The 17343-nt window shown below is 37.9% G+C and overlaps 1 protein-coding gene across 7 annotated transcripts in view; it reads left to right on the top strand.

Moving 5' to 3' along the window:
• fhod1 (formin homology 2 domain containing 1) overlaps positions 1-17297 on the top strand; it is a 52954-nt gene extending 35657 nt beyond the window's left edge. For 2 of the 7 annotated variants that reach the window (XM_039688537.2, XM_039688532.2), the window contains 14 exons: positions 507-530; positions 1255-1299; positions 3556-3713; positions 5841-5933; positions 7399-8303; positions 8671-8826; positions 8954-9136; positions 10193-10312; positions 11369-11530; positions 11819-12009; positions 12207-12399; positions 13920-14088; positions 14947-15120; positions 15886-17297. In XM_039688537.2, coding sequence (XP_039544471.2) covers positions 507-530; positions 1255-1299; positions 3556-3713; positions 5841-5933; positions 7399-8303; positions 8671-8826; positions 8954-9136; positions 10193-10312; positions 11369-11530; positions 11819-12009; positions 12207-12399; positions 13920-14088; positions 14947-15120; positions 15886-15965 — 2653 coding nt within the window. In that variant the 3' untranslated portion in view covers positions 15966-17297. Of the gene's footprint in view, positions 1-506; positions 531-1254; positions 1300-3555; positions 3714-5840; positions 5934-7398; positions 8304-8670; positions 8827-8953; positions 9137-10192; positions 10313-11368; positions 11531-11818; positions 12010-12206; positions 12400-13919; positions 14089-14350; positions 14414-14529; positions 14611-14946; positions 15121-15885 lie in introns of all 7 variants that reach the window. The other 5 variants (XM_089129499.1, XM_039688534.2, XM_089129500.1 and 2 more) reach the window with 3 other exon arrangements.
• Positions 17298-17343: the final 46 nt, after the last annotated feature.

Genomic DNA, 17343 nt, shown 5'->3' with positions numbered 1-17343 from the left:
AGTTGAAGGGCATGAGTGAACAATGTGAGCTGTGATAAAAATTTCATATGTGGGAACTGCTGTAATAACTGCCGTTCTAGGTACGTTTTTACTTTTTGATGTCTCAAAAAAATATAAAAATTGCCGTTTTAGTCTTTAGACTTTTAGTTAAATGCTGTTAACTTATAAAAATGTCTAAACTGAGGATTAGTCCTCTTTTTTGAATAAGATCAGGTGCGTTTCTTGCTTTGATCTCATCTTTCGTCTTTTACTCAAACATTCTTTGCTTGTGTTAGAACAGATTTGCTTTCTTCAGTGTATTCTTTGCCTGTTTTTGTTCTTTCTTTCTATTTTTTTTTTTTTGCCAATTACCTGATGATGTTTTCTCTCTGTCTCTCTTTGTGTGTATCTTCTCTCACTCCTCTTCTCTTTTCCCTCATAATATTTGGCACATCTCCTAATCTCTCTCTCTCTACCTCTGTGGCGCCCAACATTCCTGCGCTTCGCTTCTCTCTCTCCTTTTACAGACAGCACCAGGCAGACAGTTTTTGGTGAGTAGCTGCAGTGTGGCCAAAGAATGTGGCTTTTGGAGGTGCTAGCACTTTAAATCATTGTGATGCTTAGTCATTTTGAGGAGACAAAGTCATAAGGAGGGAGGGTTGGAGGAAACAACTGCTGGCTGGCTGCTTTGAGAATGAATTGGATCAATCCATTAAATGCGCTAACGTGATAAGACTAATCCACAATTTATTTTTGAATACAAAGTTTTAGGTTTGTTATTCAGATGTTTATTATTTTTGATATTTCAGACAGAACATTGGTTTAAAAAAAGAAAACTTTTTATTGTCGTAAATGGACAATAATTCGTCCCTGTCTGACTCCTCCCCCACCCCCACCCCCCCCTTATTATCATTCTTTATTCATGGGAAAAGTTCTTCTTTTATCTAAAATTGTTACTCAAAGATGACTATCTCTTGTTTTTGTGGGCTGCAATCATTTCTCCATATTCATGGAAAAATTTGCTATTGTAGAAAACCAGAAAAATCTTTTTTTCTTTTCAAAGCTTTAAAAGCTCAAATGATTAAAAAGTAGTTTGTAAAGGAAAAAAAACAAAACATCTCTTAAAGGAAAAACACATACATTTCTGAACCGTATGTGGTGGAATGTGCACAGTTTCTTCTTAAGCCATTTTCTAAATATTGAATGAGACTTGTGCAGTGAAGCTAACAGGAATTGATATGGACATTGTGTGTAAACTGAAGTGTTTCTCTTCAGTCCAGAGAGTGTGAATAGAGACTTGCCGGTTCTGAGGAATTTAGAGTAAGTATATTGCCGATCTTTATGTTTACAGGCTCTCTTTTTGCATATATTCAGCATGCGGCCGGGTGTTTGGGGACTAATTCAGCTGCTATGCTCAGAAACTGAGGCTGTGTGGGTTTGTGTGCTGTATGTGAATGTTAACTTTTAAATTCATTTTTAATTTCATATAGTGTCATTCTTGTAATATTAATGATTCTAATATGGTGACAAAATTAAATGAAGTTTCAATGCAGTGGAATTAGGTTTAAAACTATTATTGTATAATTTGCTGCCTTTGTCAGCAAGCTTTAAGACAAACAAAAAGATTTCATGATGATTGTCATTCATGTGAAGCGTTTCATTCTTTTACACATGCCTCGGTGTAACTGAGCTTATACCACTTATACCTCTGTTAATCAAACCTGATCAGCTTTGTGGTAATTGAAACAAGAACGAATCATGCAGTGTGTTCTACATCATCGACAGGGAAATACTGGTGGCTTGTGGTTTTGGGGTTGTAAGGGACAAGCGGCTTTAGTGGTGGTGGTCTTTGTCAGACACTTGGCAGTATTTCTGTGGTGGGATGTGTTTAGATTTATAAAATGTATGTATTTAATATGCAACATTGCCTTTTGTTTTTTGTGTAATTGAATATGTCTGATCTATTGTCTCTCTGAAATATAACTGCATATTTTCAGGAAAGTGTGTATTAACCTTTGAAATAATCTCTTTTTTGTTGTGTTTATTGTACTAAATGGAAGAAAAGTGTGGACAAACCAAAAGGGGTTCAGTCCTTAAAGCTTAAAGGGATAGTTCACTTTAAAATAAATTTTTGGTATATTTTAGCTTACCTCAAGGGCATCCAAGATGTAGCTGTCTTTGTTTCTGCAAAGTTTCAATTTTGTTTTGTTATGCAAGTATTGAAGACACAAAACGAACGAGCAGTTTGTGTGAGAAAATGAACAGTATTTATATTGTTTTTACCTCTTGTAACCACAGCCTAGTACAAGTGATCTAACACGTGTCCTAACTACACGCGACGCGATAAAATTTCAGCGACAGCAAGTGTGTCTGTCCACACTAGACGCGACGCGACTGTGAGATGCCACACATTCAGAACAGCGTATGAGCTTATGGTGTGAGCAGAGTCTCTCTGTGAAAGCGCACTGTTGGCCCGCACTCGCATTGAATATGGGTAAGGACATAATCAAATCAAGAAATTACATTATTAAAAATCAAAACATTAACAAAATATACTCATTGACTAATTTTGTTATGAAGTACAGTCGTATGTTTGCATAAAATTCATTTTGAACGCTATATTACATGCTTTTAAAATCTGAGGTAAATTATCCGTTATCGCTTGTGGCACAGTGACCTATTTTTAAATAATGTGTACTCATAACCAGTGTAATTTCTTCATTCTGTCAGCCGCGACGTCGCAGAAATAGGAACCGTTTCTAAATTAGAAACTTTGCGTGTCGCCGTCGCGTCTGGTTAGGACAAAAACTCTGATTAACATGGAAAAGATACCTTTTATCGCGTGTCGCGGCGTCGCGTCGCGTGTAGTTAGGACACGGTGTAAGGGTGCGGGCGCTTCGATCTGCGCAAGCGGATCCTTTACCTTTCACTGTGAAAATCTAAACAAATTTAGATGTACATGAAATCGCAATGGAAGACGATTTCAATATATCAACAGACAACGTTGATTTTTTTTTTCCGCAACCGCGAGAGAGATCACTTCCGGCACTTTCCGGCGCTTGCACAGAACAAAGCGCCCGTGCCTTCAGATCACTTGGACGTGGCTGTGGTTACAAGAGGTAAAAACGATATAGACGCTCGTTTCGCGTCTTAGGCTATCAATGTTTGCATACATTTACGAGTCATTAAATCATGTTTAATTTGGACTTCTCTGTGCATGCTCTTTGAGGTGGTGACCATAGACCTGCATTATATGACTGATAGACACAAACGGTTTGACCTAAAAATATCAAAATTGAAAATACTGTGGAAACAAAGACACCTACATCTTGGATGCCCTTGAGGTAAGCTAAAACATATCAAAAATTAATTTAAAACTATGTGACCTATCCCTTTAAATTTACTTAGTGTATGCCTTTATAATTTGTACTTGTTTACCATTTCACTGTATTCTGCAACCACTCATTTCAGGGCAGGTCTACTATATAACTTATCCTCAGAATCAGAACATTTATTGCATCCAACCCTCCATTTACAGTTCAGTAAATGAGTGCTTCTTCTCCGATGGCTTTATAGAGACACGTTCTTGCGTTCTCTGGCTGTGTCCCAGTGGGAGAAGAAAAAGAAGTCATTTGCCGCACAGGAGAAACCTTCTCTGAGGGAGAGTGTGGCGTCTACAGAAGCAGAGACGTCTACTGAAGCCGAGCAGCCGGTCTCCAGCTCAGACGCCACAGGTGCTGATTCCCATTGTCTTATTATAATATTCTCCTTTATATATTCGATCCCTCAACTTCTCTTTTTGTCCTGTTATGCTCCTTCTCTTCCTCTGCTTCTCTTACTTTAAATCGTCAAGGTTCCAGTCATTATTCAATGTCTTAATCTCTCTGCTTTCCCACTGATCAGTGAAGCTTTATTAAACCCGACTACATATGAGTGTGTGTGAGAGTATTTGTGGTCATTTAATAGTCTGTTTGCTTGTGTGAACTGTTTCTTGAATGGGTCTACACTCTGTATGTCAGCTCCTCAAGGTTTTTGCACATACTGTTAATTGCCAATTGTGCTCTGATTTGGTCTAGAGCAAATTTGCCATTATTATGTAATGTGTCCTGCTGAGATGCATACCTTTTTAGCAGCATTCCAACAGTGATGGTTTGAATGCTTATTGAAACTGCACACTTTTAATTACTGCTTTTGTCATCTGGTTTGTGTCCAGCATAAATAAGAAGTTGTTCAACTTGATTGATGCTGTATGGTTGAGAATTTGTTTTGTGTGCGTGTTCTTCCTCTGGAATCATAGGTCTTGTAGGGTTGAAAGTTTCAAATTTAGTAAGAGATTTTTTTTTTTTTTTTTTTGGTTATGGAAGCTGAAATTATAGTTGGACAACACGTATGTAACCAATAGTTCAACATCACTGTTGCATTTGTCTTTCATCAACAGAAAAAAATTAAATAAAATAAATATATATATATATATATATATACAGGGGTTGGACAATGAAACTGAAACACTGGCCAATGTTGGAGGTTTCACATCTATATGCCTGGCGGCCAATCTTCAGAGTGAAGCACGGGTGGGTCAGTGATGGTTTGAGCTCCAATATCATGACAATCCTGATTGTATTTGATGGACACGACACTGCCGAGGACTACCAAACCCTTCTGGAGGATCATGAGCACCTGATGCTCAAACCGTGTATCAGCATGATCATGCACCAACACACACAGCAAGACTTGTGAGAGAAGGGTTTGATGAAGATGAAAGTGACGTTGAACATCTCCCATGGTCTGCACAGTCACCAGATCTAAATATTATTGAGGTGTTTTGGAGGAGCGAGTCCACCAGCATCATATAGTGACCTGGACACTGTTCTGGAAGAGGAACGGCTCATAATCCCTCTGGTCACTGTGAAGGACTTCTATCTGTCAATTGGTGCTGTATTTGGATGCAAAATGAGGCCCTCACCATTCTAACAAATTATTGTGTTGTAAAACCAGGTTTTTCAGTTTCATTGTCCAACCCCTGTATATGTATATGTATATCTATATGTTTGTGTATATATGTGTGTGTGTGTGTGTGTGTGTGTGTGTGTGTGTGCGTGTGTGTGTGTGCGTGTGTATATATATACTGTATATATATATATATATATATATGAAGAGTTCAGATGCAAAAGCCTCTAAATGCCATTTGAAATTTTCTTCTTTAATGATGATTTTTATCAAACTTGTATATTTAAGTTCAGTAATTTCACTTAAATAACAATTAATAGGTAATTATCATTGCCATTTAAGTGAAATCACTGAACTTAAATATACAAGCTTGATAAAAATGATCATTCTAGAAGAAAATTTCAAATGGCACTTAGAGGCTTTTGCATCTGAACTCTTTATATATATATATAAATAATTATTTAATATTATAATTATTTAATATATATTTAACAAATATGTATATTTAATATAATTTTTATTACTGTATTTTTGTTTAACTGTTGATGTTGGACTAGTGGTTACATAAGTGTTGTTGTAACTATAATTTCTGCTTCCATAAAAAATCATCTCTTACTAAATTTGTAACTTTCAAACCTATATACTTATAAATAAATTGTTGTATGCAGGCAAATATCTTGTGAGATTTAAAGGGATGGTTCACCAAAAATGAAAATTGTCATGTACTCGCCCTCATGCTGTTTCAAACATTTATGACTTCCTTTCTTCCGTGCAACACAAAATAGGACAAAAACACTTTTCTCAAAATCTGTTCTTTTGTGTTCCACACAAGAAAGAAATTCATACAGGTTTGGCTTCTTTGTGAGACTTTTTTTTACTCAATATATGTGTGTGTGTGTGTATGTGTCTTGCAGGATCTATTAGTGGTCAGGAGTCTCAGGGGGTAAACTTGACCAGGCACACACTGGAGCAGCAAGAGGACACAACGACAGCCCACAATGAAGCAGGCAAGAGATTTATTCCTACCACCACCTCCATCTCTGTCAGCCATGAACATGAAGTTAATCAACAATCCAGGACTCATTCTTAAACATGAGCTCAGTTGTATTTTCAAGCAACTAACTACAGCAGACACATTGCTGTGTGCTGTGTGAACCCCAAGAATCGTGTACAATTAATTTAACTTTTTTCCTCCACTTGGCATTTATTGACCCATAGATTTCCTGCTCAATAAAATTCTCACACACAGAGCAATAGTCAGACTATTACTTCTGTGTGAGGGCTTCTTTGGGAAGTCAAGAGCTTCATTTCAAACAAAAATCTCCAAAGAGGAAAAAATTTAGAGCGATTCCATCTCTTCCTCTAGTGGCCGTGATCCAAATGAGACAGCCACTAACGGGCCTTTCGTCTAGGGAGAGTAAATTAGCTGAAGCAGAGAGCAGATATAAACTATTTAGATTGCGAGATGGGAATCTCCCCTGACCAGTTTCCGTATTGCTTACTGAGGATTTAGGCAGCACTGATGGTTACAGTGCTGTTAGAGCTGAGAAGAGTAACTACTTCAGTAACCCAGTGCACACTAACAGCAGAGGATGGTAGCGTGTGGGAACAACATGATCTGTGCTTGCACTGGGCATTTAGAAGGTAGGATGTCTCTTTAGCATGCTGCTTTCATACTGTATATGGATCAGGAATGAAGATTATGTATATATATTATCAGGAATTATCATTCACAAACTTTTTTGTTTTTTTCCAAAACGATGCATTTAGTTGGAAAATCTCACGAGACTATTTTCTATGCACGTGATCTGATCGGCCTATATAGAGGCCACCGGTCAAACTTTATAAAGCTGTTATAAAGCTGCTTAAAGTGAAATTACTGAACTTAAATATACTAGCTTGATAAAAATTATCATTCTAGAAGAAAATTTCAAATGGCACTTAGAGGCTTTTGCATCTGAACTCTTCATATATATATATATATATATATATGTGTGTATGTGTGTCTGTATATATGTGTATATGTGTGTGTGTGTGTGTGTGTGTGTATATATATATATATATATATATATATATATATATATATATATATATATGAAGAGTTCAGATGCAAAAGCCTCTAAATGCCATTTGAAATTTTCCTCTTTACAGATGATTTTTATCAAACTTGTATATTTAAGTTCAGTAATTTCACTTAAATAACAATTAATAGGTAATTATCATTGCCATTTAAGTGAAATTACTGAACTTAAATATACAAGCTTGATAAAAATTATCATTCTAGAAGAAAATTTCAAATGGCATTTAGAGGCTTTTGCATCTGAACTCTTCATATATACCCTAACGGATACCGATATATAGTAATCATACATTTATTTTTTTATATTGGCCAGTAAGCTATATGGTACTGATATATTGTGCATCGCTAATATTTTCCCTACAGCACTGAATGATTTGTTCATGTTCCTCTAGAGGGTGGTTTGCAGCGTCAGGGCAGTACAGCGGAACAGCACAGCACCCTCTCTAATGACAGGAAGTTCATGTTGGACATGCTCTACTCCAAAAACAACATCTCTTCTGGAGGTCTAAAAAGTCCAAGTCTGGAAAGTGCACTTGAGGATCATGGGATCACCAGTGTGGCCGGACGGCTCTCCAGACTGCAGTCGTGCTCTTCTCAGCCCACAGAGGACGCATCCAGACAGGCAGAGCTGACGAGCCTCGGAGGTACTGCTAAGGCCGCTCGCGCCAGGCTAGCAGAGGAAAAAATGCTCAAGACGCTTCGTCCACAGTACAGTATCGAAGCAGAGACTCATTCACAGAGTTTGGAGAAGACGATGATGACACCATTGTCCAGGGGTAATCAGGATGCCTGGGAGAAGCTGCAGCCCAGTTCCAGACCTCTGCGGATTAAAGATCTTGACTTCTCTGATCTGATGGAGGAGGAGGATATCGATGTGCTGGATATAGACACTTTTGACAACGCTTTGCCTAATGGAGTACTGCCACCCCCTCCTCCAGTGCCAGGACTGGGTTCTGCCCCCCCACCACCACCTCCTCCCCCTCCTCCTCCTGGATGTGCTACTCTGGCTCCACCCCCTCCTCCTCCTCCTCCTCCTCCTCCTCCTGGAGGTTTGAGTGTGCCCCCTCCTCCTCCAGGACTCCTTCCTCCATCCCCGTCTCAGGGGGTTGATCCGGCTTTTCTAAAGAAACGGAAAACGGTCAAGCTGTTTTGGAAGGAGCTTAAGCAGCCTGACAGCCCCAGGAAGTGCAAGTTTGGGCGGGGCACAGTGTGGGCTTCGCTTGATAAGGTTGCAGTTGATACAGCTAAGCTGGAGCACCTGTTTGAGTCCAAGGGCAAGGAACTTCCAGTAGCAAAGGTGTGATGGGCGAACCGTTTTTTTTTTTCTTTTACTATGCAGTCATATGGATCTTACACATAAAGATCAAGAAATACAAATAGAGCATATGTAATTTGAAAAACAAAAATTATGCCAAACAACCCAAACTGTTTATGAATAAACCATTTCAGGTTTACACAAAATGACCAATTTGTTAATGTACTAAAGCTATTTAAACTCTTTTCAATGAATTATTATTAAAGGTGTTGCATTAACCAGAGATCAGTGGTTGCCATTGAATGTATAGATGAGTTAATGTTGTAGTCTTTTTTTTTTTACAGCCAGTATGCTATAAATGATTTAGGTTTGTTTCTGTAAATTGAATTTATTTCTCCATTTCCTACAGAAATGTGCTGAGACCAAGAAAGCAGCAATTTTAGTGCTTGATCCAAAGAGAAGCAATGCCATTAACATCGGCATGACCGTTTTACCTGCTGTACATGTCATCAAGAGTGCCATCCTCACCTTTGATGAGTTCGCCATCAGTAAAGAGGGCATTGAGGTAATGTAGCAATAGCATCCAACAGGGGGCAGTAGTAGCTCACGCATTTACCATTATTTTTTTTCCTGTATTGAGAATAAATATCAGTAAGTCTTTTTGTACATTTTCTTCTTCCCTCTGCCTGTAGAAAATCCTGACCATGACTCCGACTGATGAGGAGAAACAGAAGATTCAGGAGGCACAGCTGGCCAACCCTGACGTACCGCTGGGTTCAGCAGAGCAGTTCCTGCTCACTCTGTCCTCCATCAGTGGCCTTTCAGCCAGATTACAGCTTTGGGCCTTTAAACTGAACTATGAGACCCTGGAGAAGGTCAGAACTTTTTCCTAATTTTATATAGCCTGGGTTTCTCCATGCTGCCTTGCCGCAGCGCGATTTTATTCACGCTGCTAGGCAGCCCGGACACCAAATTTTCCTCTGAGATAGGGAACCAATCACAGAACGTGGAGGGAGCACAGACGCATTTGATAGACGTACAGGCGCATTTGATAGACATTCGTAGCACCCAATAATACGGCTCTGGGCATTCGTAAACCATGCCTCAAGTATGAGAATTTTTTTTTGTTTTTGTCTCAGACTAATTTCAAACACTAATGTTGTGAAATATGATTACAATTTAAAATAACCATGTTCTATTTTCATATATTTTAAAATGTAATTTATTAATGTGATGCAAAGCTGAATTTTCAGCATCATTACTCCAGTCTTCAATGTCACATGATCCTTCAGAAATCATTCTAATATGCTGATATGCTCCATAAATGTTATAATTATTATTATCAATGTTGAAAATGGCTTAATATTTTTGTGGAAATCTGCAGGATCCTTTGTTGAATATAAAGTTAAAAAGAACAACATTTCATGGATTGACATGGAAATCTTTTGTAACATTATAAAACTATCACTTTTTTTTAATGAAATTAATGCATTTTTGCTGAATAAACATATTAGTCTTAAAAAAATATCTTACTGACCCCAAACTTTCAAAGGTAGTGTACGTTTGTGATCATATTTACATATGTATATATGTATGTTATGTGTGTGTGTGTGTCTATACAGTATATATATATATATAAATATATATATGCATGTATGTATGTATCGATAGAACACGTGTCTTTTGTCACATTGCTGGTGTGACTGTGTTGAGATTCTATTTTTTCGTTTTGACTTTCTTTATCAAATTTCAGACTTATTCACAGTCCTGTTTCAGTATTGCATTTTGACTGGTCGCTGAAAGAGACATTAATGGAATTTAGTAATTTAGGCTTTTTTAATTCAGCTATGTTGACCTTGATTGGTAATGAATGTGTGTTACCAATGAGATATTCTTTCTCTTCTTCTGTCCCTCACACATGAATGTTGCAGGAGATTGCAGAGCCTCTATTTGACCTCAAACTGGGTATGGAACAACTTGCCAAGAACAAAACCTTCAAGCATATCCTCGCAACACTACTGGCCATTGGCAACTTCCTCAATAGCTCCAATGTAAGTGTTCCATCTCCTCCGCAGTCCTAGGAACAGAGTTACATTTAAAGCTCCTGTACTAAGGTCAGGTGCACTGGTCTGAAGCCTGATGGCCCCCGTGATGAGTCGGAGCAGCCCTGGGATGATGCCTTAATCCTTTGCTGTTGCCTGTGGGAGATAAGATATGATTAAGACCGCGCATGACACATTTTCTATGCTCTAGTATGTGACGACCTCTTGAACTCTACAAACATATGTGTATAGTATTTAGACTGTACTACCATGTGTAGAAACAGGGCAGTCAAAATATATTTCCGATTTTACGGAAAAGTTTACCCTCAAATTTGAATCTTCTTTCATCAATTCAGACTCCCTTAAAGGTACCATGAAATCCAAATGAACAAATCTTATTTTTTTTATTGGAATATTGCAGTATATATTTTAAATGATGTATCGGTGCACATCATTATTTTTTGATTCATGCACCCTCATAATCTTAAATAAAAAAATAACTTCACCTCCCATTTGCAGCAACATTTGTTCTCTGATGATGTTTACTGGTGTGAGAGCGGGACAACCTGCCACTCACGTGAGATCACGGAAAACCCCAAGAATCCAATCAATTCCCGATGGACAAAATCAAGTCCAGCCTTGCGGGGTTTTTTTCTCTCGTTCAATGAGCTGTTTCACTTGGATATACATCCCAGTATAGAAAAAAATATTAAATGTTTATGCTACACTAAGAATAAAAGGCTTTCTGAACATCTCACATAATTGAATATGTGGGAACACTTTTCTTTCGTGAATCATTCATAAAATATGTCATCGGTTTTAATGAAGTGTTTACAGCACTACCACGTCTTTATTTTGATGTCTGTTACAGTGCCATGTTCAAAACAAATCTTGACAGTTAGTAGTTAATAACTGTTCAGAACATGATGTGTTTAAATTTGTGCCACTCTATTTAATGAGTAGCCATCTTAAATATGCTTTTCCTCACAAATTGACAACAAAGCCAATGTAGTAGTTCACTGAACATCGCATGACTTTAATTGGCACTTCTTATCTCTCTTGCAGGCTAAGGGCTTTGAGCTCAGTTATTTGGAGAAGGTAACTGAGGTAAAGGACACAGTACACAGGCAGTCTCTGCTTCATCATACTTGCAACTTTGTGGTGGAAAATTACCCAGATACGACAGACCTTTACTCGGAGATCCCTGCTATTACACGCTCTGCTAAAGTATGTGTCCCAGAAAATTCTTTATATGCATTTTTTGTGTGATTTCTTTGTCCTGTTTGTTTTTCATCATCATTGCATTATTATACATTTATATGATTAATTTGTACAGAAACGTTCAATGCTGTCCCCCCTTTAAGCTTTTTTAGAAATTTTTTTTCCTGTAAAGGTTTTATTTCTGTCCACATGAGTTTCTTTTCTGTTCTTTTTCTGCCATTAAAGGTGACTATCCAAAGAACCCTTTAGAATTCATCGTCATCATTTATCACTCCCTCCTTTCCTTTCCCACAGGTAGAGTTTGAGCAGTTGTCTGAAAACCTGATTCAGTTGGAGAGAAAATGCAAAGCCTCCTGGGACAACCTGAAAGTAGTGGCCAAACATGAAACAAAACCTAACTTGAAAAACAAAATGACAGAATTCCTGAAAGACTGTACTGAAAGGATTATCATCCTAAAAGTAGTGCACAGACGCATTATTAACAGGTAACACCCACACACACACACACACATACAAAACACTAGTCTAATCCATTTTAACATGTTGAACAAACAGATTACAAATTCGTTTGAATGCTTCCCTACGACGAGTTGACGAGCTTGAATGATGACTGTGCCTCACTTTTTAATTAGGATGAACTTGAGCATACAATATATTAAGTTCTACTTCCTCCACTTTGCAGGTTTCATTCCTTTCTGCTATACTTGGGCCAGCCCTCTTACTCAGTGCGGGACACTAAAGTAACTCAGTTCTGTAAGATCATCAGTGAGTTTGCCCTGGAGTACCGCACCACTCGAGAGAGAGTCCTCACCCAGAAACGCAAACGTGCTGTCCACCGGGAGCGCACCAAAACCCGGGGCAAGATGATCACAGAGGTGTGGAAACAAAGCTCTCGAGAAGAATCACACATTTAAAGCACTTTGCGTACAGATATCCTTTTGATTCTGTGTTTTACTACTCTTATTCCATCATGTATCAAGTTTAAACTGCAGTCATTTATTTAAACCTTGTAGAATCTGTCAAATTTTAGCTAGGATCATAAAAATTGCATGTTACTGCCCTGACTTAGCTATTTTATATATTGGATGTTTACATACAGTAATCCTTATTCTGCGTGTCATGTTTTTATGGGATAGTTATTCATGATTGCCCATTGTTCTTCAGAAAAGTATTCCCCATCCTGCACATTTTTTGGTTTTCCAGCATCTTCTGCATTGTTGAACCCTTTCCAGTAGTGACTATGATTTCAAGATCTTTTCTTAATGAGGACAGTTGAGGGACTGTACATAATTTTTACATGGCAATATATATAATAAATGGCAATAGTCAATGAAAATGCATGATATACATACATAAAAACAAGAAAGAATCATCCTTTAAGTAGATGAATAAAACATTTGTTCATTGCTAGAATTCCCAAGACCCAGACAAAATGGTGGTTCACCTCCAAACAAAGTATTAAAGAAGTAGTTCACTTTTAAAAATACTTTTGCTGATAATTTTCTCACCCCCATGTCATCCAAGATATCCATGTCTTTCTTTCTTCAGTCGAAAAGAAATTAAGGTTTTTGATGAAAACATTCCAGGATTTTTTTCTCCATACAGTATAATGGACTTCAATGGGAACCAAACGGTTCAAGGTCCAAAAGACAGTTTCAGTGCAAACTGTTCAAAGGGCTTTAAACGATTCCAGATGATGAATAAGGGTCTTATCAAGCGAAACGAACACTCATTTAATAAATAAATAAGTTTAAGTTTAAGTTTTATAAACTCAAATGAATTGGATTTGTTCATTTTGATAAACGAGTTCTAACTGGAGAGTCACGAACGTGCATCACAAAACAGAGCAAGGCGACCATTTGAGCTTATAAAACTTTTATTTATAACTTATTTATTTATTAAATGAGCGTTTGTTTCGCTTGATAAGACCCTTGTTCATCGTCTGGACTCATTTAAAGCCCTTTGAACAGTTTGCACTGAAACTGTCTTTTGGACCTTGAACCGTTTGGTTACCAGTGAAGTGCATTATGTGGAGAAAAATCCTGGAATGTTTTCATCAAAAATCTTAATTTCTTTTCGACTGAAGAAAGAATGACATGGACATCTTGGATGACATGGGGGTGAGTAAATTATAAGCAAATGTTTTTATTTTTTTTAAAGTGAACTACTCCTTTAACTATAAAGCATTTAGCCAGCCCATCTCGGACAATTTTCGCAGTTTTCTCTTATGACGGACCTTATCGACATCGTCACAAATGTTGTCAATAGAGCTTAACTGTTGTTAAATGGCGATTTCATGGCCTTGTCCACAACCCCATTCTATCACCCTCAGTCGTCAAGTAGATTGAGACAAACCATTACCAGTAACTAATTCTGCTCTCGAATCTTTTCACAGACAGAGAAGTTTTCTGGAGCAGTTCCACAGCTGTCTCTGGAGGACAGCCTATCCCCAGTTTCATCAACAATAGAATCAGAGCCAGCCCAAGAGGAGCATGAGAACATGAAAAACCTGCTAATTACCAACGACGACAACAGCAAGCTGCGCAGGAGCCGCGGTGTGCGAAGTAAGAGACTAAAACGTTGCACATCCAGGAAAAAAGTTTAGCTGTTTAGAGTAGTCCAGTGACAGTCTTGCTTTGACTTTGACCATCCTTCCTGTGGAATTTAATTCCATCCCTCCTCTAACACACCTGCTTTAGAAACATTCATTAGCTGTTCAATCTTTGTTTATACAATGATTTGCGAAGTCCAGCCCAGATTAAAGGACAATTATGTATATGTGTTAATTAATTATTTGTATTTATTTATTTGGGGGTCCTTTTATAGAGATTCTTACCACTGGTGGTGACACTCCTCCAATTTCACCAACCCTTCAGTGGAGTGATGAAGGTATAGAGTTTGGAGCATGGATGTGTGCAAAGATAAAGCACTTGTGCAGCTTTCAATATATGATAAAGCTTTTGTAATTAATGAAAGCATTAAGGTTGGGTCATTTAATCTCACAGAGGGGCCTTGTGACTCTGACTGCTCTCCTACTTCACCAGTAGAGAGCCATTCAGCACAGGATGATGATGATGATGATGAAGGTAGAGCTACCGCACAGGCTGCATGGAGTGGCTTAGCTCAACTAACAGATTTATTATGGACTAAATAGTAAATAATGACGTCATTTTGAAGTGATTGTAGAGGGCTAACTGTCAAAACAGACATGAGAAACCTGGATGAATACACCATGGATTCCAATTTCACACCCAATTCTATATTTGCCTTAATATCTATGACCTTTTTACAAATGATTGATTTTCATCAGCTTGCCAAAAAGTAGTACCAATGCCTCACTCATTTTAACGCTTTCCTTGAAGGTTCTTGGACCTGTTTCTATTGTAATTAGGCAAAGATTTGATTGATCTATTTCTACACAGGTTTAGGCAGGGTTAGCGCACCCATGTCTGTCGCCAAAGAGGACAGCGCCAGCTCACAGGATGATGCCACAGATGAGATCATGGATCGTCTGTTTAAGTCTGTTACCCAGAATCCCTCAGAGAGGGCGTCTAGTCCAAAAACACGGAAACGTTCGCGGCTTAACCGAAAGTCGTGTGAGTACATTTTGACTGTCAACGCATTTTTTATTTGTTTTTTTGACCACTGAACTTCACAACCAGTTCTGAAGGTTGTTTTAGCCCTAAACCTGGGGGATGAGATTAAGGATTTAGTCACTGTTTGCATTCAACACTATCTGTATCCAAAACACAATGTAATCTGGCTTCTACCATTGCTTGGCTTTCAAAAGCCCCTAAATCTCCCTGTCAGATCCATATCGTGCCACCTCTTTACTTCTGCTTGTACCGGATTGAACTGCTAGACATCTCAGAATTCAAACGCCACAAAGAGCCTTTTGTAGGGCACATTCTTGCAACTGTGCTTTTAAAAAAGGAGAGCGAAAGCACACAAACCTCCAAACCTGAAAAGCCCTTTAGGTTTATTTATATTATTCTGAAGTGCATTACAGTACGTCTTAATGTGCCGTCACATTTATAGCTGCTCAGAGAGAACTCCAGTAATTTCAGTAAAAATCCATGTGATCATTTTGCATAAACTTCACAACGGTTTCAAGTGAATTTGCCATGTTGACCAAAAGAAAGCTGCTTGGTTTGAAAGTGACTTCTGTGTGAGCAGTGCTACATTATTTACAATAGACAGTGGATGATTTTTTGCAAATTCACTTATGTGTTCACACCTTTATAGTTCCAGATCATTATTTCCAGTCCTTACACGTGTGCAAGTGGCATTATATGGATTGTCTGACATTGAGTTGCATGTTTTATTTTACAGTATAACGTAACGTGCATTGTGTGTTGCAGTGCGGAGGACTCTAAAGAGTGGGCTAAGTGTGGATGTGGTGCAGGCCCTTGGCCTCGGCAGTCCTAACGGGAATGTCTGAAGCTGTGGAAAACTCTTGCAAGGCAGAAATGAGGCCATGAGGAGAGCTGTATTCGTGATCGGAAGAACTGTGATAACAAAGGGATCTTCACTGAACAATTCAGTGCATGAATCATGCGCTTCCAGTTGGAAACAAACAGCTGTGTTAGTGTACAAACACCTGAAGTGTATGCACGATATCTATTAGACATATTATGACTGGTGCAAACTTCATTTGCATTGTATTAAATATCAGCCTACGTTTACCGATGAAGAATAAATGTAAAGTGCTAAATATTTTTAGCAGATGGACATATATTTTGTAAAGAGACTTTTGCATAGAATGGAGAACAATTTATCAGTTAAAGACATGTATTTAAGGGTTTGAAAGGTTTTAAGTTAAAAGTGCATTTTTAAAGAGAATTTTTATACTTTTGCCATATATGTTGTGATGGCTCATGGTTAGGATTGTGGAAGCCAGTTGCTGAGATCAGTGCAATAGGGTAACTCAAACACACTGTTTTCATGGGCCCATTAATGAAGCGGGACCCTGGATTAAACTGCACTGTTAGTAATGATTGGCCAATTAATAACTCTTTAGTTTTGGACAAGGTTTCATTTGTGTCTGGAAAGCTGACCCATGTGCACCTGGATAGTGTTCCAACTGAATATCCTGACTACCAAGGAGATCTTGATTAGAGAGGACATAAACTATGCCACATGTTTGTTTATCTTTTATTTATCACAGCACTTTCTTGATAGGTTTGTGGATTCTACAACACAGTCGTGTATTCTGCTGTATCACATTTCTGTCCTGGTATTTATTAATGTGCTCATAGTTGAGAGAAAGATGGGAGATTTTCACACTTTCAGTTTTTTGACGTCTTAGTTTCACCCTTTTAGTTATTCCATTGTTATGGTGTTATACAATTTGTGCATGGACCACTCTCTCGTTAAAGAGAAATCGTTAAAAAAACATTTTATACAGCCCTTTATTACTGTTACAAGCACACATTTTAAGGATTTCTTGCTGTTTTTGCACAGGGGTTCATGCTTATAAGAATTTAGAGTCACTATGAGTCGCTCTGTTGTTTTATGTATGACCTTATTACCTTTCTGCATGAGTGCATGTGTTCTACACTCTGAATGTATCACTATTAGCGTGTCCCCGTCACTACTCTCAACACCTGCACAAATAAAGTTTGTTTGCAAAGAAATTGCAAGTACAGTCAGTACTTCTAATGTTAGACATTGTATTCTGATTCAGAATTGTTTTACAAAGACATGTTGGCCTCGAAACCCAAGACAGTGCTCTGTTTAAAAAATAAAATAAATGGTTCAACTTTTTCTGTTATTATTCTTTATTTGCTTATTTATTTATCTAGAACAGATGTTTTGAT

The sequence above is a fragment of the Pimephales promelas genome, chromosome 1, assembly GCF_988280905.1.
Source record: "Pimephales promelas chromosome 1, fPimPro1.hap1.1, whole genome shotgun sequence".
Lineage (NCBI taxonomy): Eukaryota > Metazoa > Chordata > Actinopteri > Cypriniformes > Leuciscidae > Pimephales > Pimephales promelas.
Note: the sequence above shows the minus strand (reverse complement) of the source record. Positions and strands in the feature narration are given on the sequence as shown.